The following is a 23,489-nucleotide window of genomic DNA, read 5'->3' as shown; positions in this document are numbered from 1 at the left end:
GAGCACTTTTCAACTATTTTATATTATTAGTTATCGTTTAATGTGTATCTGATCACCTCAGCTGGACTATAAGCTTCTTGATGGCAAATACCATCTTAATACTTTATAGCCCCCATACTGTTGGGTAGGCCTTCAAAAATATTCACTAATTGATTGACAATGGCTATTAGATAATTTGAGTATCTATGTATCAGAATTAGACTTCATTTTACAGGGTCATATATGGAATTAGAGAGTTAGTGCTGAAAGGGTTCACTGAAAATATCGGGTCCAACTCCATTTTACAGATGAGGAAACTGAGACTCAAAGAGGGTAAAGTGACACCCCCCTCTAAGAAGCAGTAGGGAGTACAGACAATATCTGACTCCAGGTCCAAGCCCAGTGAGCTTTCCAGTGTGCCACAAGAGAACCTCTTTAAAAGTACCCACGTAATCTTCAAATCTAGACTCAAACAATGAGAGGAAGTGAGAGGGGCCTTAAAATCACCTACTCAATCCTTTCATTTTTACAGATTAAATTAAAGCCCAGGGGATAAACAGCTTACTACCACAGCAAATTAATGATAGAGCTAGTACCAAAACTCAAGTTTCCAGATTTTCTCTCTACAAGTTTCGACCACATCTTATTTCTACTACAACATGATGTCCCAATGTTGACTGCATATTATGCACAAAATAAGCAGTATAAAAGCTATTCATTCACCACTTACCAATCAAAGATATAAACGTGCTTTTCAGATTTATTTTAAATGTTTTACATTAAATGAAATACAACAGTGATTGTTACATATCATTAAGACGACAGCACACACAAAGTACTTTAAGAACAGTGAACCAAAACCAAAAGAATGGTCATCAGTTCTTTTATAATAGAAAGTAAATTGAGTGCCACTTTATTATGTAAACCAAAACAAAATAAAACCCTGTTGCTTGAAAGATACATACACAGAGGTGAAATATGTAACAGATACATTTAAATAATCTGATCCACAGCCACATCGATCTCCTTATAACTTAAAGTATTGGTACTCTACATCGACAAAGTTTCAGAATCCTGTAAAAATTAAAATCATCTTGGGTTAAAATACAGCACAACTTGTAAGGCAAAAATATAGGCATTATCATCCAGTTCTTTAATTTAACTTCACTAGAAATTTAAGGCAAACTTGGAACTTTTTGCTTAGTGTTTTAAACAATGAATGGAGCTTACAAATGTTAACCTGACAAAAGTTACAATAAATTACCTACAGTTAAATGTTACATGTAATAAAAAACATGTTTAACATGATTATTCTCTCTATAGAGATGTAAACTGGATTTTCATTTGTTTCTAAAATCACACCAGTCAGAAAATTTGTAAACCTATTGAATCTCTCACTTATTATAAGGATACTATATCTTAATAATGAATCAATATGTTTTAAGTACAAATCCAATGCACTGTCAGCCACAAAATAACCATACTTATTTAAAGTGCTTTTACAAAGAAAAAAAATGGGAGTGGTTAAGAATTAGAACTGGATGCTAATTCAACATTGACATCTTATTTGAGTATCTTAATTTTCAGACAGAAGACAAATTAATAGAAGTCACAGCAAGTTTATTGAACTTATCTGGTTTTCCTAAAAATGTGCACTTGGGTGAACTAGATAACAACAGCATTTCAAAACCAAAACAGAAAATAAACATGGTACTGTACATACATATGTTATCTCTTCCCTAATCACACAATGTTAGCCACAACCTCATAATGCTGTTAAATTTTTTTTTATTGTTTTAATTATTGTACTTTTATTTTTTCTTTTAGAATTAAATTATCCAATTCCAGGCAATTTTGTATCCTAAAACATTTTTGTTTACTATGACTTTTCCATACTTATAACATTTAGGCTATGCATTAAAGATGTGCTTATGTTGGTATACTCTGTCAATTTGGCAATTAGGCTGCATAATCATTTTAAGAAAGGTCCTAGAATCACACTTACTTAACTAAATAACTTTTTCCATATTTCATGCCATTTCCTAGCATTCATATTATATAACAAATTACTTAACTTTAAAAGAACTACAAGCAAGGATAAACTGAAATTTTACTATGCGTCAATCCACTGTGATATACTGAAAATCACTAATTCTATCCATATCCAAAAGGCATTAAAGAATGACTTCCAGGCCTGGTCTATAAAACATAATTTGTTTAGTATTGATGGAAACAATTTATATCCAACTTGACCAGCTTATTATCACTGATTTCCAAACTCTTTTTCAAAATGGATAGATAAGTCCTTTCCTAGTTTTTTCCTTCTCATTCTTAGTTTGATGTTTAATTTAAAAAAAAAATTAATCTTTATTGTTTCTGCCCAAACAGGTTTAGGTAAATTGGGTACTCACTATCTCTAACAAAATAAAAATATGGTTTGAAGGACTAAAGATGTTCAATTCAGCCTTTATGAGAATGATATTTTAGGTGCAATTTACCATAAGTATCTTAAGTAAGAGATTACATCTTACATATGTTTTCAGCTTATCAGACCAGATCAACAATTTGGATGCTCTTTAACTACATGGATAATTTAGAACTTGGGGGAATGTCTGCAGTATGCATAGATGCCCAGGATACATAAAATGCTTGCATTCCTCTGGCAACTTAAACAGACATTTGGTGGGTTATTTCCCGATTTTGGGTCAATGTAGAAGACACAAGTATCTTCAAAGGATAATCTCTAATTCTATTTTCAAGAGATGCTAACAAACATCTTTCATTTGATCTACTAGATCAGTTAATTCTTTTGGGAGCTGGGGTAGCACATACATAAAACCATTATATAATAAAGTAGATTATAAAGATTGGTCTACACTGCACAATCTCCTTTGAATACCCCATCTTCTAATAAAAGTAAGAAAAATGAATTAGTCATTTAAAAAACCAAGTTCTTTCTAACACGGCATAGCTAATTATTTGGCTAGGAAAAAAACAAAAAGTAAAGTGAACTTTAAATCAAAAGGAAACTATTTTAAATTGCTTTTTATTAAATAAAATTTGTGCCCATCACAATTGGTGTACTCTTCTTCAATCATAAGACAATAAAATTAATGATTAAGTAGTATTATTGCTATATATCATTTGATCATTCCAATAAGCAATGCAGAAAATATCTAGCCTGTCAATTTTATTATTTGTAGCTCCTGTTGTATTCTAAGTTAGCCAAGGGAAAATCACTTGCAAGATTTTGTAGTTTGTGCAAATAACTGTGAAACACGATGCTATGTTTTATGATATATATGCAGATCCACATCTGGAAGTGTATGGAAGAACAAGGAAATTTGCAGGTTACCTAGGTGCAACTAGTTTTTCAAAGAATGCAACATATTATATACACACACTAAAAATTCACCTATTATGCAATAGAATTACAGATGGCTTAACAATTGTTTAGAACATTATGGCACTTAAGAATGCTGTATGTGATGAGTTTTTGAGGTAAAAATATACAGTGGCTTCAAGAATAACAAAAAGAGAAATGAGAAGATGAAGAAATTAATTTGACAAGGAGAAAGGAGCTAGAGTGACTATAGTACCAAACTTGGTAATGTAAGTACCAACATCATAATAAATGCAAGTTAAATGTGATTCCTTGCTTAAGACTAACAAATATTTAATTAAAAAAAACACTATGGTAAATCCAGTTGCTTATTTCAATTAAGTTTCATCTGGCTATAAGCAAACAATGCTGATTTTAAAAGTTAACAGCCAAAGTAAAATCAAATTTACTGACGTAAACATATCAGAATTCCAGTTTTTTTTCCAATAATGTTAAATATTCAGTTTTATAGGATATGTTTGTTGTAATATATAATTGCCTGTTGTTTTTTACTTGCTATAATTTATTTCCATTTTTTAAGGGCAAGGATTATCACAAGAAAAAATGGTTGAACCACTTTTCAGAAACTATATGAAACAGAACATAAAACTAAACTGTTTAGATTTTTTTAAAGTAACAAAACATTGCATACGTTAGTATTGTTACTGACATTTCTCATAGGCACAAATGAGTCAAACCAAAAAAAAAAAAAAGAAAAATACTATTAGACTGTCATGCGTTACACATACTGAACTACCATAAGAACATTGGGAATAGCCGTCATAGAACCTACGGTTAGCACCATTTTTATATCTCAACACTTTGAAAAACCAAATATACATTCTTAAAAAATAAAATTATTACAAATATATGAAAAAAACCTACTTGGGCTGGAGTACTTATACCTCTTTCAAATACTTACATCGAAGCGGTCTGTGAAACCTGCTGAGCTGTTAAAGAAACATGAAACAAACCATATGACTAACTCCCAATCCATTCTCCTCTTGAAGTGAAAAAAACAATATAGCCTAGTTGGGTAACAAAAATTAATCTAGCATTAACCTGTCCACATAACAATGGTGTAAAAATTAATTTTTTAAAATGGCCCCAAAATAACATGATAGTTAAAAGTTTGTAAAACTTTTAAAAGTACAATTTGCCTCGTAAATCTATTGATGAATATTCACCAATTAACCCCAGCCCTCCACCCAAGCAGGAAGTATAGCCAACCTACAATGGTAATTGTTATTTACAAACCTTAAGTTACTGAAAAAAGGCAGCCCTTGAGTTACTTTGTTTAACAAAAAAAATGAAGCACTGGGTTCCAATGTATCATGAGGACACTTCTAACAATTATCAACAAATAGTGCATTCTTATAATACTCAAGCACCTCCTATACTATTCCAGCAAACTGCATGGAGGAAGAGAGAAGAAAAAAATGAAAAATATAGGCTCTCCTCACATGTATGCCTATAAATGTACGGCAAGCTACCATGTACCAAGCCAGTCTCAGGAAAAAGTGTTCCACTGAATTGGCAAGAGGGCTTCCTTTCCCCCCACATCTGTTCATATGTAATTAAGAGTAATCAAAGCTACTTATCAATTTAAAATACCCAATACAATTTTAAGTAAGTCTTCATGCCACTCCGAGTAAAAAAAGAAAAGAATGCAGCTTCTGGGTCTTGGAAAACTGGGCATCTTTTCATGCAGTGCAAGATTCACCATCACATTGTGTCCATGAGTTCACACTTCTCAAAGTGCAGTTAATCCAAAATTACACCGACAGTACATCATGCCAGCGGAATCCAGCCATGTGTTTTCAATAGGGTCATATTTCTGTACAGTGTTCAAATAAGATGACCCTGAGTGACCACCAACCACATAAAGATAGTTATCAATGACTGCAGCACCAACTCCTGTAAAAAGTAGGTGAAAAACAAGGGAAATAAATAAAAATAAAATATAAAACAGCTCTTATTTTTCAGTTTATAAAAAAGGATGTTTCCTAAAATTTTTTTTAACACTTCAATGATTATACATGTATATGCATATGTATGTGTATTTGTATATGATAAAATTTTATTATCTTCATTTGTTCTTTTAAACTATAGCTTTCCCCAAAATTAATGCTATAAAACTATTTGTGATTGGACCTCAAACAGTATATTTCCATTTAACAACTTACTATTTTTATGTTGCTAAAAATAAACTATATTGACAATTTAAATGTTTACCCTAAGACACAGATAAAATTTTATTTGAGCATAGAGGCTGATTGGGTTCTTCCAAAGAACCTCCAAGTTCATCTTTCCTGTACCAGAACCCTATGAGAAGCAATACTTAAAGTACAATGAGTATGATTTAAATGTTTGAAAAGGATAACATACAAATTACAAAACGTTAGATACAGAAGGAACCCTAAAAGATCATTTGGTTCAATTACTTCATTTTCCTGAGTTCAGTAAAAAAGAAGCATCAAAGAGGTGAACTATTGCTCAAGGTCATACAGTGGTTTTCTGATTCCAAGTCCAGGGGACTCTTTCCAATACACCACTGTCCCATGGTCTAGCATGTATGTACATGCATGCCTATGTGCGTGCACACGTGCATGTGAAATTACATACTTGTAATCTGGATAGATATCAAAAGAAAAGCTTCCATAGAGAAGTACAATATACGTGTTTAGTAAGTAATGCTGATTGTTACCTGTCCTAGGTTCCTTCATTGGTCTACACAAAGTCCACTGATTCTGATGAGGGTCGTATCTTTCAATACTTGATAAATGGGAAACACCGTTATGTCCGCCCACTACAAAAAGGAAGCCCAGCATGACACCAACACCAAAGTTAATCCTTTTATCGGCCATCGACGCAACCATTTCCCAAGAGTCTTTACTTGGATCGTAACGCTCCACACTGCAGACATTTAGGACAAAGAGAGCATTAGTCTCCATACCTTTATGCCATTCGTATCACACAAAAGCATACTACAGGTCTAGATTTCAGAATAGTAAACAAGTAAAATGAAGAAAAAGATGGGTTGTACATGGAAATTAATTACACATTTAAAAGATTAGGCAAAAACTAAAGACAGATCAATCTAGTGAATGAACTTTAGACTTCCGCCATTAAGACAGCAGGATGGAAGCTGATTTAGTAAGCTATGAACTATCTCTATTCAAAAAGGCACATACTTGAAATTTAACTACAATAGACTTATGGTAAAGGAGTGAAAAAGGGGATATTGTTGAACCATGCTGATTTGTTGCTTTGCCCCAAATTCAATTATAATTTTGTAGACGCTTCTTCAAATTCAGTTACAGTAAATAGATCACTCTTCGTTTTCATGCATTTCAGGAGTAAAAACAAATACAGTGCTGATAGCTAACATAAATGTAATCTATACAGTAAATACATTTCCATGTAATATTTAGGAATCTGGATTAATTCATTATAATAAACTATTCATTTGTATTTTTGTTCACTATATGGTCTCTTCTGATCAAAATACTGTTAAGTTCTTAGAGAACAAGTATTGTTTTATTTTTGCTTTTGCATCCTTAACACCTAGCAAAGTGTTTGACACATGGTAGGTACTTAATAAATGCTTACTGAATGAATATTTCAGAATATAGTAAAGTCCCACTTATTTATATTTCAGTTTGGACGCAATAGTTACAAAACATTAAAACACAGGGCATATATGACATGATAAATTAAAATGTAAGTTTACTGTGAATTAGTTTTTCTATTACTTTATTAATCTGAAAAGAAATCAAATACATATCCTTTTGCAATCTATAATCTGAAACTATAGCTTTCTAAATTATGTCCATTTTTCAGGTACTTAAATTTAAAAGGTGAATCCACATAAAATTTACTGCCACTTCCCTTCATACTCCCCCCACCCTGCAAGGCTAACACCTCACATATCCTAAGAACTCCTGGGCTTTGCCATCTTTTCTGAAGTTGAATCCTCCTCTCTCTATATATACATACCTATCATTTTCCTTAATTAAAGTATAAGTATAGGGACTGTCTTCTTTAGTGTTTAGCATAGTGCTTGGTACATAGTAAATGTTTAATAAATGCCTTTTTGTTCATTCAAAAAAAATGTATGAATATATAAAATATATAAATACCTGTTCATATGAGCAGGGCCATAGCCACCAAGGGCATATATCATTCCATCCAACACAGCAGCAGCAAAACAACTTCTAGTTTTAGACATTGGTGCTACAGGTTGCCATTCTTTAACTTTGGGAATATATTTCTCTACAGACTGTAAATAAGACTGCCCATCATAACCACCTAAGGCATAAAGTTCTCCTGCTAGTACAACTACTCCAAGGGTACTTCGGCTCTCATTCATTCTCTCGAGAGATGTCCAGGTATTTGTATCAGGATCCCAGCATTCCACTGAATTTTCATGTTTTCTGAAATTGATGCCTTGCCTCATATGAGTTGCAATGCCTCCTACAACATATACTTTCTGATCTAAAACGCATATTCCAAATTCATAGCGAGGAGTATTAAGGGATGCCAAACCAATCCAGGAGTCATTCTGAGGGAAGTACATCTCAACACTAAAGAAGAAGAAAACATCCATTAAATAAACCAAGAATGTAAATGTCCAAAACTCAGATTCAATATTCCACACACAGGTTGTTCCCTATGTCCTCCTAGAATATACTGTCTTCACCGTGGCCTCTTAAGAGTCCCTATTTTGGGGGCAGCTAGATGGAGCAGTGAGTAGAGCACCGGCCCTGGAGTCAGGAGAACCTCAAATCCGACCTCAGACATTTGACACACTTACTAGCTGTATGACCTTGGGCAAGTCACTTAACCCCAATTGCTCTGCCTTCCCCCCTCAAAAAAAAAGTCCCTATTTTCCTCCAAAGATTAGCTTTTTCTTCAAAGATTAGCTTAAAGTACTATTTTGTACATTTAGCCTTTCCTGATTCCCCAGATGATAATGCTTCTCATCATCCCTACAAAAAAATTACCTTATATTTAATATACACATATCTTACATATACTTTTATGTGTATATGTTGTCTCTACTGATAGAATGTAAGTTTTTTGAGGGCAGGAGTTTTCATTTTTATCTTTTTATCCTGAGCACTAGGCTTGTGCCCTGAACACAATATATCCTTAATAAATGCTTTTTTGGTTATATCATACATAATCCAAAGTAGAAAGAAAGATGGTAGTACATCTGAATGTATAATTAGTAGAATTACTGCAACCAAAGTATACAAAATATGCCTGATGTTTTGTTTAAATAAAACAATTCACCCAAGACATCCATTAAATGCTAATAAGGTAAAATGGCTAATAATGATGCTGGGACAGCAAGATGGCACAGCTGTTAGAAGGCTAGGACTGGAGTCAGGAAGACCTGAATTTAAATTTGGCCTGAGATACCTATTAGCTGTGTGACCCTACACAAGTTAATTAATTGTTGTTTGCCTTAATACACTGGAGAAGAAATTGCAAACCGCTCCAGTATCCTTGCCAAGAAAACCCCACGAGCAATATTGGTGTGACATGGTCTACAGGGTTACAAAGAGTCAGACACGAATGAATGACTGACCAACAACAATAATGATGTCCCTGAAAATGTTCTTGTTTCATGGTATTAGCTCAGTGTATTCTGCATGTACTTATAAGAAGCATTTATAATCTCACAAACTGCATAACTTCGGAGTTTTTTTTGTAAAATTCACAAAACAATTTTCAGAAATCTACAATTTTGTTCACCTCTTCTTTTAAAAGCAAAAGTAGAGAAAAATGAAATGCTTTTTTGAATAATTATACTATACCTGAAGAGTACTTCAATTTTTAAATTAGAGTTAAAGTTAGAGGTAGAGAAAAATCAGCGATATTCAATCAACTGATCATTCAACAAGTGTTTATTATTATGTGTCAGGCATTGTGATAAATATTGGTGATACCAAGTCAAAAGTTAAACAATCTGCATCCTTAAGATGCTAATATTCTAATAAGGGAAATAGAGGAAAAGTCACTAACAGCTCAGGGAGGAACAGAGAATGCTTCCTGAAGACGGCGCTTGAACTGAGACTTGAAGGAAAGAAAGGATTTCAAAAGGCAGAAGCAAGAAGATAGTGGAAACAACCAACGCAAAGGCATGAAGACAGTAAATGGAGAACTTTGTACGAGGAATAGCAAATAGGCCAGTGTGACTTAACTGAACAGTGCATGGAGGAATAAGTTTTGACACTAGAAAGGGAGGAAAGAAGCAAGGCTGTAGGGAGCTTTGAATGTCAAAGTCCATATTTGATCCTAGCAGCATAGGGACCCACTGTAGATCACTGAGTGACCCATACTGACAGTAATGCCAAAATTAAAAAAAAGAAGAGGGCGCTGAAGGATAAAAAAAGAGAGAACAGGTTGCTTAGAGACACAAAGGATAACTATGACACTAATATGTTGAGTTTACTGTGTACTTTAAAAAAAATCTGACATAAAATTCTTTCTGTTCTTTGTATATGAAAATACATATATTCATTGGTGCTTGTAAAACTCAGAATAAAAATTTTTTTTTTTTTTAAAAAAGCATGATCATATGAAGAAATCAAATTGGGAAGGAGGGGAAGCATGATAAGAGTATTTTGGTAAAAGTCAACCTATGGAGAAGCAGAAACAATTTCTGTCATCAGAATACACTGTCACTGTTTATCCTTTGTTTCTGAAGAGGACAAATGACAGACATCACATACAAAATCCTGACTTGTATGTGAACTGAATTAACTGGAGGCGGAGTTGCACAAAGTTGTCAACCTTACTCTCTCTTCCACATCCTGGCGATGGCCCAGGATGCAGTGGAAGACCTTGGCTTCTTTGACGCCTGACCAAGCTTAAGCTGCCTTCATGGCCATCGTAAGACACTCTTCTCCATCCGTCTATTCTACTGCGGAAAGTCTTCACACGCTTGGGGGAAACAACCCCCAATTCACCAACAAGTTTGAGGGCTGTCAGTTACCCTCAATCTGCCAAGATGGTTTGCTAGGGTGTGGCTGCTCTGTATGCTATAGTTTCTTGGAACCACAGGTGAGAGTTGGGTGAATCAAGTGGACATCAGAGGTGGATGAGCAGCCCTGAAAAGGACTTGGCAAGTCCTCACACCAGAGGTGCTAGTACTCCTCAACACTCCATACACTCACCAGAGTATACTACAGACCACCTGGACAGAAAGAAGAAAGAGCTAAGGCATAATACAATAGTGATTAGGAACTTCAATTATCCAGATACCTTATGGAATTTTTTCTTTCCCAAAAGCAGAGCAAACAATAACTTCTTGACTTGCCTTAGTGATAATTTTATTCTTTAAAAGGTGTAGTAAACCACATAAGAAAATTCTACTCTGGATCTGATTCTGTCAACAGCTAAGAAATACTTTCTGGTGTGCAAATGATAGGAACCCTGAGGGAAAGTAAACACTCTTAACTGAAGTTTGTGACAGAAGAGAAGGAATAAGGGCATAGTCTGACATGTACCTAAGATTTGGAGTTCAGAAGAAAGATAAGTAGAATGCTCATGCTACAGGGGAAGTCAGCCTAGAAGGGATACATGGGAGAAACTTAGGAATGAAATTCTATAGAAGCAAATCCTGAAGAAATAATTGTGATGAAGAGGAAAAATGCAATCTTTCTAAAGGGAATTCATCAAATCAACTGAGATTTTAAAAAGAAATGTGTGTAAGATGGCAGGAAGGCCTGGTAACAGAGGATGAATATGAGTGTCAAATGGTCATTTAAAAATACTGTCAAAAGTGCTAAATCTCAGAATGAGATTGGTAAGGTAAGCTAAGGACAATAGCAAAAAGAAAAAAAGTTTTGTTGGTTTTTTTTAAGTTATAATGGAGGAAAAAAGGAGGGCCAAAGAAGGGAGGAAATTTCTGTCTGGGATGGATGGAATGAAAATAAGAGGCAGAGGTGCTCAATTATCATTTTGCTTGTGTTTTCTCTTAAAGAGTGACTTTTGCAGCGGAAATGACAGAATGAAAATAGCTAACAGGGAGTTGATATCCAAGAAAAATAAGGACATGGGAAAAGAGCATTTAACTGTCCTTTATGCATTCACATTGGCCCAGATGCATATTTTTGGATACCAAAACAAATGGCAGAAGTGTTAACTGAGCTCCTGTCTGTGATCTCTGACAAACTCGGCAAACACATAAAGACAAGATAATTTACACCTCTGATGTTTCAGGGCCCCAATATCCTTTCCCTTCTTGTGATGTCTTCATACTGCTCTTCCTGTGTGTAGCATCTTTGTTGGATAGCTAGCTCAACTAGGCTCCTATCCGATCAGGATTGGCTCTTTTCCTGACACACTCCTCAAAGCTGTCTCCTGCCTAAAATTCTACCTAGGTCTACCTGTGTCAGGCTCCCTGCTGTGTGTGTGGTTCTTCTACTGAGAAATGTCCTATCCATGAGCACAGATGTAAGGGAAAGGACAAAGAGCAATCCCTTCTCTAAGGTTCTTTTTTTACAGCTGCCTCTCTCCTTTGTTGCCAGAAGTCATCTTACTCAGAGCGATTTCTCTCCTCTACTGCCTCCTTTAAAGAGTATCTCTTGTAAGAGTGTCTTGTGTCCTTGTAAAGGATACAAATGACATGGACAATCTTTTGCCACTCAACGGTCAGCTGCCATCTAATTCCATCAATTTTGCTTAGAAAATTTTTTTCCTGACCTCAAGGAAACAGAGTGCAGACACTATTTCTGCAATTCATTAAGAACTTAATAACCACATTGCCTTTGTTACCTGTCCCTTATCTTCAGTGACTTCATTAACTAAGCTGGGAACAAATGAATTGATCAGGGAGTACATTGATCAACCATTTCTCTACAACAGAAAACAAAATTCAGAACAGAAGAGCAATGATTTAAAATGGGACTTGTCAAATTAAGTCCTGTACATAAACTAGAAAATATATGCTTGATAAATGTTAAATAAAACTAGGAAATTTATTTCTTACTTCTAGTTACATTCTAAAAAGACAGAATAGCTAATAATACTAACATTCAAAATTTGTCATTTTCCTTTCTGTCATACTAGTCAATCTGACAGTTATGAAGTGATACCTCAAAATTGTTTTATTTGCATTTCTCTAATCAATAGTGACTTAGAGCATTTTTTCATATGAATATAGATAACTCTGATTTCTTCTAAAAATTGCCTGGTCATATCCTCTGACCATTTATTAATTGGAGAATGACCTGTATTCTTTATAAATTTGACTCAGTTCTCTATATGTTTGAGAAACAAGGCCTTTGTCAGAGAAACTTGCTCCAAAAATTCCGCACCACCCCCCATTTTGTTTTCCTTCTAATAATTGGCTACCTTAGGTTTGTTTGTGCAAAACTCTTTTAATGTAATGAAAAATTTCCATTTTACATCCCATATTGCCTTCTATTATTTGGTCATGATTTCTTTCCTTATTCATAGACCTGACAGGTGAACTATTCCAGGCTCACCTAATTTGCTTATGATGTCACCCTTTATTGTAAAAGTTGTGGACCCATTTTGACCTTGTCTTGGAATATACTGCGTGATGTTGGGCTGTATCTAGTTACTGACAAACTGCTTTCCAGTTTTTCCAGTAGCTTTTGTCAAATAGGGAATTCTTGTCCCAAAAGCTTGGATCTTTGGGTTTATCAAACACTAGATTAACATGGTCATCTGCCACTTGTGGTCTTGTGCACCTAATCTATATTACTGGTCCACAACTCTATTTCTTAGCCAGTACTGGATTGTTTTGATGATCACTGCTCTGTGGTAGTTTGGGAGCTGGTACTGCTTAAGCCACCTTCCTTCACATTTGTTTTTCCACTGATCCCCTTGATATTTTTGACCTTTTATCCTTCTGAATGAATTACAATTTTTACAAAATATTTTTTGGTAGCTTGATTGGTATGGCATTGAATAAGTAAATTAATTTAGATAAAATTATCATTTTTGTTATATTGGCTTGGTTTACCCGTTAGCAATTAATATTTTTTCTAAATGTTTAGATCTGATTTCATTTGCGTAAAAAGTGTTTTGTCCTTGGGCAAGTCACTTAACCCCAATTGCCCTGCCTTCCTACCTCCAAAAAAAAAAAAAAAAGAAAGAAAGACCAAAAGTGTTTTGTAATTAATTGTGTTCATATAGTTCCTGGATTTGTCTTGGCAGGCTGACTCTCAAATATTTTGTATTACCTCTAGTTATTTTAAATAGAATTTATTTTTCTATGTCTTTGTGCTGGACTCTATTAGTAATATAAAGAAATGCCGATAACTTATGTGGGTTTATTTTATATTCTGCAACTTTGCTGAAGTTGTTTTTTTTTTAGTTGATTCTCTGGGATTCTCTAATTTTACATCATATTGTCTACAAAGAGCAATAGTCTTATTACTGCATTGCCCATTCTAATTCTTTCAATTTCTTTTCTCTTATTGCTATAGCTACAGTATCTAATACAATACTGTGATAATGGGCATCCTTGCTTCACACCTGATCTTACTGAGCAGGCTTACTCAGCTTATCCCCATTATAATGTTTGCTGATGGAATAAAGTAGATACTACTCATCATTTTGAGGAAAGCTCCATTTATTCCTATGCTTTCTAGTGTTTTTTAATAGGAACGGGTGTTGTATTTGAAGGCTTTTCCTGAATCTATTGAGATCATCATATGACTTTTGTTGTTTTTGTTACTGATACGGTCAATTATGCTGATAGTTTTCCTAATCATGAACCAGCCCTTCATTCTTGGTATAAATCCACCTGGTCATAATCTTTGCAATATATTACTGTAATGTCCTTGTTAGTATTAAAAATTTGCATCAATATTCATTATGGAAATTGGTCTGCAGTTTTCCTTCTCTGTTTTAGTTCTTCCTGGTTTAGGTATTTGACCATATTTGTGTCATAAAAGGAATTTGGTAGGTTTCCTTCTTTGCCCATTTCCCCAAACAGTTTACAATACTGGAACTGTTCTTTAAATGTTTGGTTGAATTCACTTGTGAAACCATCTGGTCCTGTGGATTTTTTCTAAGGGAGCTCACTGATGGCTTGTAGGTTTATTTAAGTATTCCATTTCCTCTTCCCTTAACCTGGGCAATTTATATTTTTGTAAACACTCATCCCTCTCACTTAAGATTGCATAATTTGTATTTTATAAGTAGAATGAACTCTAACTGACCTCATCATTCAACCAATATTGCTCTCTCCAAAGTTATAAAAGATCTAAAATGCCAAATATGGCCTTTCCCCAATCCTCTTCCTTTGTGACATATCTGCAGCCTCTAACACTGTTGATCACCTCTTCTCTTTGAAACTCTCTTCTCTCAGGTTTTTCATGACACTGCTCTCTTCTGCTTTTCCTTCTACCTGAGTGTTCCTTCTCAGGTAGGATCTCTGCAGGATCTTCATCCAGGTCACACGTGCTGAGTAACCGGTAAGGCTCTCACAGCCCACACCTTCTCTTCTCCATCTGTACTATTCCCCTTGTTGATCTCATCAGATTCCATGGAAGCAATTAACATTTCTGTGCATATGACTCTCATATTTACTTGTCCAGCCTGTTAATCTCCCTCCTGCCCTCCAGTCTTAAACCTCCAACTGTCTATTGGATATCTCGAACTGGATTTCCCTCAGACATCTTAAACTCAACATGTCTAAAATGAACTTGTTCATTCTTTCCCCTCTAAAACCTCCACTGGTCTAACTTTACCTTTTATTGTTGAAGGTAACACCATCCTCTTTGTCACCCAGGCTCACAACCTAAGTATCACCTTCAACTCCTTACTCTTTCAACTTCCTATCCAATCGCCAGGTGCTATCAATTTGCCTTCTTCCCTCTGACACTGTCATCACCCTGGTTCAGGTCCTTATCATCTCACGCCTGGACATTTGCATTATCTTGCTGGTTGGTCTCTTTGCCTCAAGTCTTCCTCCAAGCCAATTCATCCTTCACCCGGCTATCAGACTGATCATAATAAAAAAGCAGGTTTGACCATTTTAATTGCCATCAAAAAATTCCAATGGCTCCTTATTACCTCCAAAACTAAATATAAGACCTCTGGCTTTTAAAGTCCTTCATAACCCAGTCCATTCTTACCCTTCCAGTCTTCTTCACTTTATTCCCCCTCCATGTACTCTGCGATCCAGTGACAGTGTTTTCTTTGCTATTCCTCCTACTTGGCACTCCAACAACTCCTGACTCACTTTGTAATAGCTGCTTCTCATGTCTAGGACTCTTTTCCTCCTCAACTACACCTCCTCACTTTCTGGCTTCCATCAAGTCTCAGCTAAAGGTCCAACTTCTAAAGGAATCTTTCCTTGTCATTTTAATCTTAGTGCCTTGCTTCTGAGAGTATCTCCAATTTGTCTTGTATATATATCTTGTTTTTACATAGTTGTTTACATGTTGTTCCAACCATTAGATTGTGACCTCTTTGAGAGCAAGGATTATTTCTTGCCTCATAACAAAACCCATCACAAACAAATATAGTGAAGCAAAACACATTTCTGTATTGCAATGTCCAACACAGTACATGTCTTGTTCTGCACTCTGAACCTGACAGGAAGTGAGCAGCATGTTTCACCACTGAGTCCTTTGGAATTACGGTTGGTTATTATGCTGATTGGAGTCCTTGTTTTTATTATTGTCATCATATAAATTGTTCTCATTGTGTTCATTTCACTCTGCTTCATTTAAGTTCACATATATATGTAAGTCTCCCCAGGTTTCTCTAAAACTAAACCCTTCCTTTTTTTTTTAACAGCAAAACAGTATCTCATCACAATTATATAACAAAATTTGTTCAGCCATTACCCAACTTATGGGCACCTTATCCAATCCCTATTCTTTGTCACATCTTTAGAGACTGTTTTGGTTAGGATTAATTCTTCCCTTATTCAAACCTCCCTCAAAGCCCCCCTTCTTCCCTTTCCCTCTGAGTGAAATATATTTCTCTACCCAACTCTGTGCATATTGTTTTCTCTTTTGGCCAGTTCAGATAGGATTGAGTTTCTAGTATCAGCTGTTCTCTCCCAGCTTCTCCCAGTTCCACCTTGTTGTATAGATATCTTTTTGGACATTCTGATGTTAGATAGTTTCTTCTTTTCCCTTCTCTCCCCCCCTTAATATATTTCTCTTCCCTCTCTTTTTATTCTTCTTTTAAGATTAATGAGACATAACAGAACTACTCCCAGACCTTCTCATTGGATTCCCTCTACAACCCCTGATGAGAAGGTGCAGAGGGGACACATGTATCACCTCCCCATATTATAAAGCAGTTTATCCTTGTTTAGTCTTTATGATTATTTGTATTTACTTTTTAATGATTTTCTTAACTCCTTTATTTGAAATTCTATTCAAAGTTTCCATGAATCTCTCTCTGGTCTTTCAGCAGGAATGCTTAGATTACTTTTTTAAAAAAAATTAGGAATGCTCCATTTCATTAAAGGTTTATTGTTTCCTCTAAAAGATTATATTCAGTTTTGTCAGGTAAGTTATTCTGGGCTATAAGCCTATGTCCTTTGCCTTCTGAAATATCATGTTATAAGCTTTCTGATCCTTTATAGAGCAGGCTGCTAATTCATGTGTGATCCTGAGTGTGGCTCTTTCATGCCTAAATTTTTTCTCTCTGAGTGCTTGCAATCTTTTTTCTTTGACGTTAAAGATGTGGATTTTGACTATATGTTTCTAGGAGTTTTCATTTTGAAGTTTCTTTCAAGAGGTGACTGGCAGATTATTTCTATTTCCACTTTGACCTCTGGTTCTAAGAGATCTTGGCAGTTTTAAGATTTCTTGAAATATAATGTCTAGGCTTTTTTTTTTTGTCATGGCATTCAAGGGGTTCAATGACTCTTGTATCTCTCCTCAATCTGTTTTCCAGGTCAGTTGTTGTTTCTATGAGATTTCTTATATTTTTTTTCTATTGTTCAGGCTTTTGGCTGTGTTTGGATATTTCTTATTGTCTTATGGAGTCATTGGCTTCTATTTCATTCTAATTTTCAGGGAATTTGTTGCTTCGGTGAGGTTTTGTAACTCTTGTGCCAAGCTTTTAATTTCCTTTCCAATTCTTTCTTCCATAGTTCTCTTTTCTTTTCCCCCAGGGAAGAGCTCATTTCATCATGTTTCACACTATTTCAGCAATGAAATAGGATTTTACTCATTATAACTTCACTTCTTTTCTAAATTCTTCCTATCACTCACATTTTATTGAGAAAAACAATTTGAACTTTTTTTAAAAACTCTTGCTTCATCTCTTCTAGGAATTCTAGTTGAACCTGGGCCCATGCTGTGCTTTCCTTTGAGACTTCGTTTGTAGATGTTTTAGAGTAATTTTCTTCTTTTACCTTCATTTCTTGAACACTTCTGTCACCATAATAGCTTTGTATTGTGGAATTCTTTTTGTTTGCTCCTTCTTCTGGACTACTTCCTGATTTTGGACTTTGTATGGGTGAGTCCTATTGCTGCCTTCTTGGGTACTGATTATTGTGTTATTCCAGGATCTTAGGGACAGCTCAGCTTGAGGATTTGAAAGCTTTCAGTGCTCTGAAAGTGGTCTAATCCAGGGCAAAGAATGTTCACTGCCCTCTTGGTCTGAGCTGTGCAAATTTCTGACCTGGGTTTGGTTCTGACAATAATTGATAGCTGCTAGATTTAATCATTATCTGCCAGCTAGGAAATTCCACTCGATAGGAGTAACAGAACCGCAGGCTCTGCTTTGGATTGAGATTCCTTGTCTGATTATTCCCCTGTAGGCTTCAGATTGAGCTAGAAGCAGGAACTGAGACCCTACTCTGCTCCCTATAATATGAACTCCACTGCTGATGCTCCTCTTTCAGTACATAGCCCAGGGCATTCTACTGTTCCCTATTGGGGAACTCTACCCCTGAGTCCAGGACCCCTCACAGACTGCCCTAGATTTGGGACCTAGACCTGTTTAGTGGACAACATTGTACCATTCCTGTTAAAAGTACCTTGGTACAGGTATAGAACCCCCTTTTGCCCCCCTGCACTATTTCTCTCTGGGCACTGCAATGCTCCGTGGCCCAGCTCCTGAGCAGACCCCATCTCAAGTATCAATAAATCTGTCTTGTCACTCTATGCCAACTTGGGCTGGAAAAATGACTATGACTTTTTCTGCCCTAATCTCTCTCACTCCCCATTCCTTGCCATAACTTACTTTTGAACACACAGCACCAACAATTTAAGTATTCATTTCCCTCTTCAAATCCCAGGTGCTTAGAGATATGAGAGGAAACATAAGTAACTTGTAGGCTAATCTCAAAAACTGACTATTTTCAATAAATAAGAATTTATAGTGGTATAAAAAGGTCAATTTAAAATATCAATTACAGTCAATGCTTTGGGAATATTTATATACACGTCTTACCCTAGACTTATGACTAAATTACTCCCTAGCATGATCACTATAGTAACTACCATTTAAGGTAATGTCAGAAGTGTACCAATGAATTCTAGAGAAGCAATTATTATGCCATCGTAATAGATTACAGCTCAGGAAAACTAGCCAAGGAAGTTGATGCAGGGAGATCATGCACTGTCAGTAGTCTCAGGGCTTCATACCCGCCAATCCTGGTGTGAGAGTGGTTCTAACAATCTGGTATTTTCTACTGTATGTAAGGACCTGTCCTTTGTATTTGTACAGGGGTTTGGGTGGTTGTATTGGTAGAGAAAAGACTACAAGAAGTCTAGAGGAACTTATTCTATTTTATCTATTCAAGAGTTGTAGGAATAAGCTGGCGTACACCTTGCTTCTCCAGTCAAAGAGGAAACCAGCCTGTGACCTAAATTGCTTCAGGATCTGATAATTACTATATACTTGAATTTTCTTAGCTTCAATTTTTCGCTATTAATGTAAAAGGCAGCATGAAGTAAGAAAGGCAAATAAGGAGAAGAGAAAGGAAACTATGAAAAGAAGAGGATAAAGCAACCTAAGAGAAATCTAAGCAAGAGAAAGAAACAGGATGAAAATGGAGTCATTAAAGAGTAAAAGAAATAAACATGAATTCTGTATAAGAATAAGAAAAAAAAAATCCCAATATTTGTGAACATAAGTTCGAACATATTTTAAACATTCTGTTGGCTTTTACCTAAAAAAAAAAAAAATCAGGCTTACTAGAAGGAAAAAAAAAAAACCTGAGTTCCAAACACTAATACCTGGGAGAAAAAAAATGAAATGAAATCCTAATTATAAAATGAAATCACCTCATCTTCTTTAAAAATATATATATATATATATATACATACACACACACACACACACACACACATATGTGTGTGTGTGTGTTTGTATACATACACATACACACAATTACACAAAGAAGAGTGCCCTAAAAAAAACCCCTTGTTCTATCTTCGGTCAATCACTTAAATTTTTTTTTATTTCTACTTACCTTTCCAAACATGCAAACAGTCCAGCTTTTCCTCCTACGGCACAAAGTACTTTTGGAGCACAGCGAGGTCGTGTCATCAGGACAGTCTGATGGGAAAGTCTATGTTCAGGCATAAAATGGTATTTTAGAGCTTCATTCAATAGATGTTTACATGTGTGATCATCACGAATAAGATGATTTGCTTCATATAACCTAGTAAGAAACTTAACGCTCAACAGTGGCAATCTCACACAGTGAAGCAGCTGCGCTAAGTATTTCTGACGTTCTTGTACATCATACTTGATCCAAGATTCTAGTGCATAAAAAACAGTCTCTTCAGTAACAACATTAAGACAGTCATTTGAAATAATTTCATCTAAATCTGCATGTGTGAGCTCAAAAAACTCTTCAGTTTGACAAACATCTTCAAAATTCTGGCAAATATACTTATTAGCTGCCAAATAGAGGTCATGACAGCCATATGTCTCTGCAAAACGAGAAATTCCAATGCAATTTCCAGGATCAAGTTGACTTTCAAGAAATGCACAACATTCTTTCAGCACAAGTTTTATTTGGAGTAGATTTGCTGCTGGCAGGAGTGACTCTACTGTGTCCTGGGAAATAAACACAGTCCCCGTATAGGCATACTCCACTATGGCCTGCAGTGCGGCTTCATCGATGCACTGAAACTCAACTTCATTATTCTCTTTTTCAGAAAGGTTTCCAGTGAACATGGCTTTGAAATAAGGGCTGATGCTGGCAAGCACCACTTTATGGGCATGAATCTTAACATCACCAACTCGAAGAATAATGTCACAGAGCTCATGATGTTGACGAAGAAGGTTCAAACCCTGCAGAAGCTGTTCAGAATGTAAGAGGGTTAAGTTAGCAAGCATGTAGGTTGGGGGCGTCTGGTCCATCTGTAAAAACAGAAAACATGGACAGTTTTATTTTCAAAAAGCAATTTTACCAAAGTTATCTTCTAACAGTACAAAGAAAATCAATATATTTTTTCAAATTCATGTCTTTTATTTCAAGTACTTCAACAAAGTATTTGAGTTGGAAGAGAATTTAAAGAACATCTAATACAGCCCTGATATTTTAAAGAAAATTCAAGTCTAGAGAGGTTAGTGATTTGTCTAAGATAACATATTTGTGTAGGTGAAAAGCTAAGACTAGTTAGTGTCTTTTCCACTGCATTATGGTATCTCTCTTTGTAATTTCAAATCTAACCTCTTAATACAACTACACTGATGAAATTCAAATGTAAAGGGCCCAACTTAGTGCAGACTGAATACCAAGATCAGAAATGTTAATATTGTAATAGCAATTTAGATTTGAAGATCTTTCCCACCTGTTAACAAGCCATGTGACCTGCTTATGTCACAGGAAGCCTAAGTCACATGTGGTAGGAGGAGCTTGCTGAGAGGAAAAGGAAATTGTGTCACAGGAAATGCTGAGAGCAGTTATGACAGAGCTGAGGGAGAGAGCAGACCTGTGGTGGCTGTGAATTTTTCAGGAAGGCCCCAGCAAGGGGGCAGATGGTTTTAGGATGGTGAGGCTCCATGCTGTGGTATTGTGTACTGAATTCGTTGCTGCTGTGATGGATTGGGTGTACTGGTTACAGGATCTGGTTATTTGGTGTCAGAATAAATGGTTTACTTCTTCTACGTTCTACATGGAGTGTCTTGGATATTTTGCGATACAGAACCACATAGGCATTTTGACAATTATCATCTATATTGTGATTATTGCCTCACTGATACAAATATTTAACTGATTTTATTATAACCCATGGCTTCATTGTCAAAGCTGTAAACTCATATGGACTAGATTCAATCTTGAATTTGCTATACAATCATTATGATGGCTCATTTTGCACCTATCTAGGATTTCCCCTAGGCCCATTTGAACATGGCTCTTTTTGGCCCTACCAACAGTTTTCCTGAGGAGTGCCAGACATTGGCCCATGTCCAGGTTCTTCAGTTCCTAAGCAGGCGCTCAGCTATAAAACAATGTTTTCTATTTCTATTTCTATTTCTAAACAATGTAATCTAAAAAAGAAAAACCTAAGCCCATAAATAGACAGGACAATTTCTCTTCCCTTTTCTGTTGCCTTTTTTGTTGAAAATACAGTATGTAAATGACCAAAGGATATGAATATGCAATTTTCAGAAAAAGAAGTCAAAGCTAAGTCACATGAAAAAATGCTATAAATCACTATCAATTAGAGAAGTGCACATTAAAACAACTCTGAGGTATCACCTCACACCTATCAGATTGGTTAATAAGACAGAAAAGGAAAATGATAAATGTTGGAGGAGATGTGGGAAAACTGGAACACTAATGCACTGCTGGTGGACTGTGAACTGATCCAATCATTTTAGAGAACAATTTGCAATTATGTCCAAAGGGCTATCAAATTGTGTGTACCCTTTGATCCAGCAATAGCACTACTAGGTCGGTATTCCAAAGAGATTTTTAAAAAGGGGAGAAAGAGGACCTATTTGTACAAAGGAATTTATAGCAGCTCTTTTTGTGGTGGCAAAGAATTAGAAATTGAGGGGATGCCCATCAACTGGAGAATGGCTAAACAAACTGTGGCATATGATCATAATGGAATACTACTGTGCTATAAGAAATGACAAGCAGGATGCTCTCCGAAAAGCCTGAGACTTACATGAATTGATGCAGAACAGGGAAGCTAGGTGGCGCAGTGAGTAGAGCACCAGCTCTGGACCTGAATTCAAATTTGACCTCTGACACTTGCTTGACACACTTACTAGCTGTGTGACCTTGGGCAAGTCACTTACCCCCAACAGCCCTGCCTTTCCCCCTCCAGAAAAAAAAAAAAGAGATGAATTGATGCAGAATGAAGTGAGCAGAACCAGGAGAACACCGCATGCAGTAGCACCAATCTTGTATGATGAACAACTGTGAATGACTGAGGTATTCTCAGCAATACAATGATCCAAGAAAATCCTTAAGGACTCATGATGAAAAATGCTAACCACCTCCAGAGAACTGACAGAGTCTGAGTACAGATTGAAACATACTATTTTTCCTCTTCCTTCCTTCTGGGTTTGAGTTCTCTTCCACAAAACAACTAATACGGAAATATTTTATATGATTTTATATGTATAACCTATATCAGATTGTTTACCCTCTCAGGGAGAGAGGAAAGGAGAAAATTTAGAACTCAAATTGTTTTTACACATGTGATTGGGGGAAAAAATAAAATATCATTTTAAAAAATGTAATGGGAAAACATATACCAAAACAAATAAAAATAACGTACAACATTAAAAAAAAAGACACAGTACTTGAAACCTAAAGTAATACTTTGAGTAGAACTCGACAAAGGAATCAGGGCAAGCTAAAGAATCAATAAATGCCCAATCTGGAGGGCCCTTAACTTCCCAGCGACTTAATATAGCTCTTCCAACTTGTAGTACTGCCCTTGTTTGGTAACTTCCTGCAAAGGGAAGGGACTTGGAGCTGCTAGGGAGTCCATCAATGTTCTCTACTGATAGGTTCTACTTTGCCTACCCAGTCCAAATGACATAGTACTAGCAGACAGGCATGTATGTATTGCTCCTCTATCCTCTGGGCCCCTACTGTCTTCTTCCTCCAAAGGACCTCTCCAAAACCTCTGGTACTCTCTTCCTCAGGAAGACCCTTCTCTATGCTCCTTCTGTATCTCCATGT

At 35.8% G+C, this 23,489-nt stretch overlaps 1 protein-coding gene and 1 non-coding gene across 3 annotated transcripts in view; both read right to left on the bottom strand.

Moving 5' to 3' along the window:
* Positions 1-866: 866 nt before the first annotated feature.
* Positions 867-23,489, bottom strand: part of KLHL28 (kelch like family member 28) — a 48,821-nt gene continuing 26,198 nt past the window's right edge. For both annotated transcript variants that reach the window (XM_036735982.1, XM_036735983.1), the window contains 4 exons: positions 19,803-20,701; positions 7,504-7,947; positions 6,069-6,277; positions 867-5,278 (listed from right to left, as the gene is read on the bottom strand). In XM_036735982.1, the coding sequence (XP_036591877.1) occupies positions 5,115-5,278; positions 6,069-6,277; positions 7,504-7,947; positions 19,803-20,701 (1,716 nt within the window). In that variant the 3' untranslated portion in view covers positions 867-5,114. The remainder of the gene's footprint in view (positions 5,279-6,068; positions 6,278-7,503; positions 7,948-19,802; positions 20,702-23,489) is intronic.
* LOC118830399 lies at positions 17,497-17,560 on the bottom strand. The gene has a single exon (XR_005009044.1). It is a non-coding gene; the product is annotated as a small nucleolar RNA SNORD98 (small nucleolar RNA).

Source organism: Trichosurus vulpecula, chromosome 8, assembly GCF_011100635.1.
Source record: "Trichosurus vulpecula isolate mTriVul1 chromosome 8, mTriVul1.pri, whole genome shotgun sequence".
NCBI classification, from domain to species: Eukaryota; Metazoa; Chordata; class Mammalia; order Diprotodontia; family Phalangeridae; genus Trichosurus; species Trichosurus vulpecula.
This window is presented reverse-complemented; position numbering and strand designations above follow the sequence as displayed.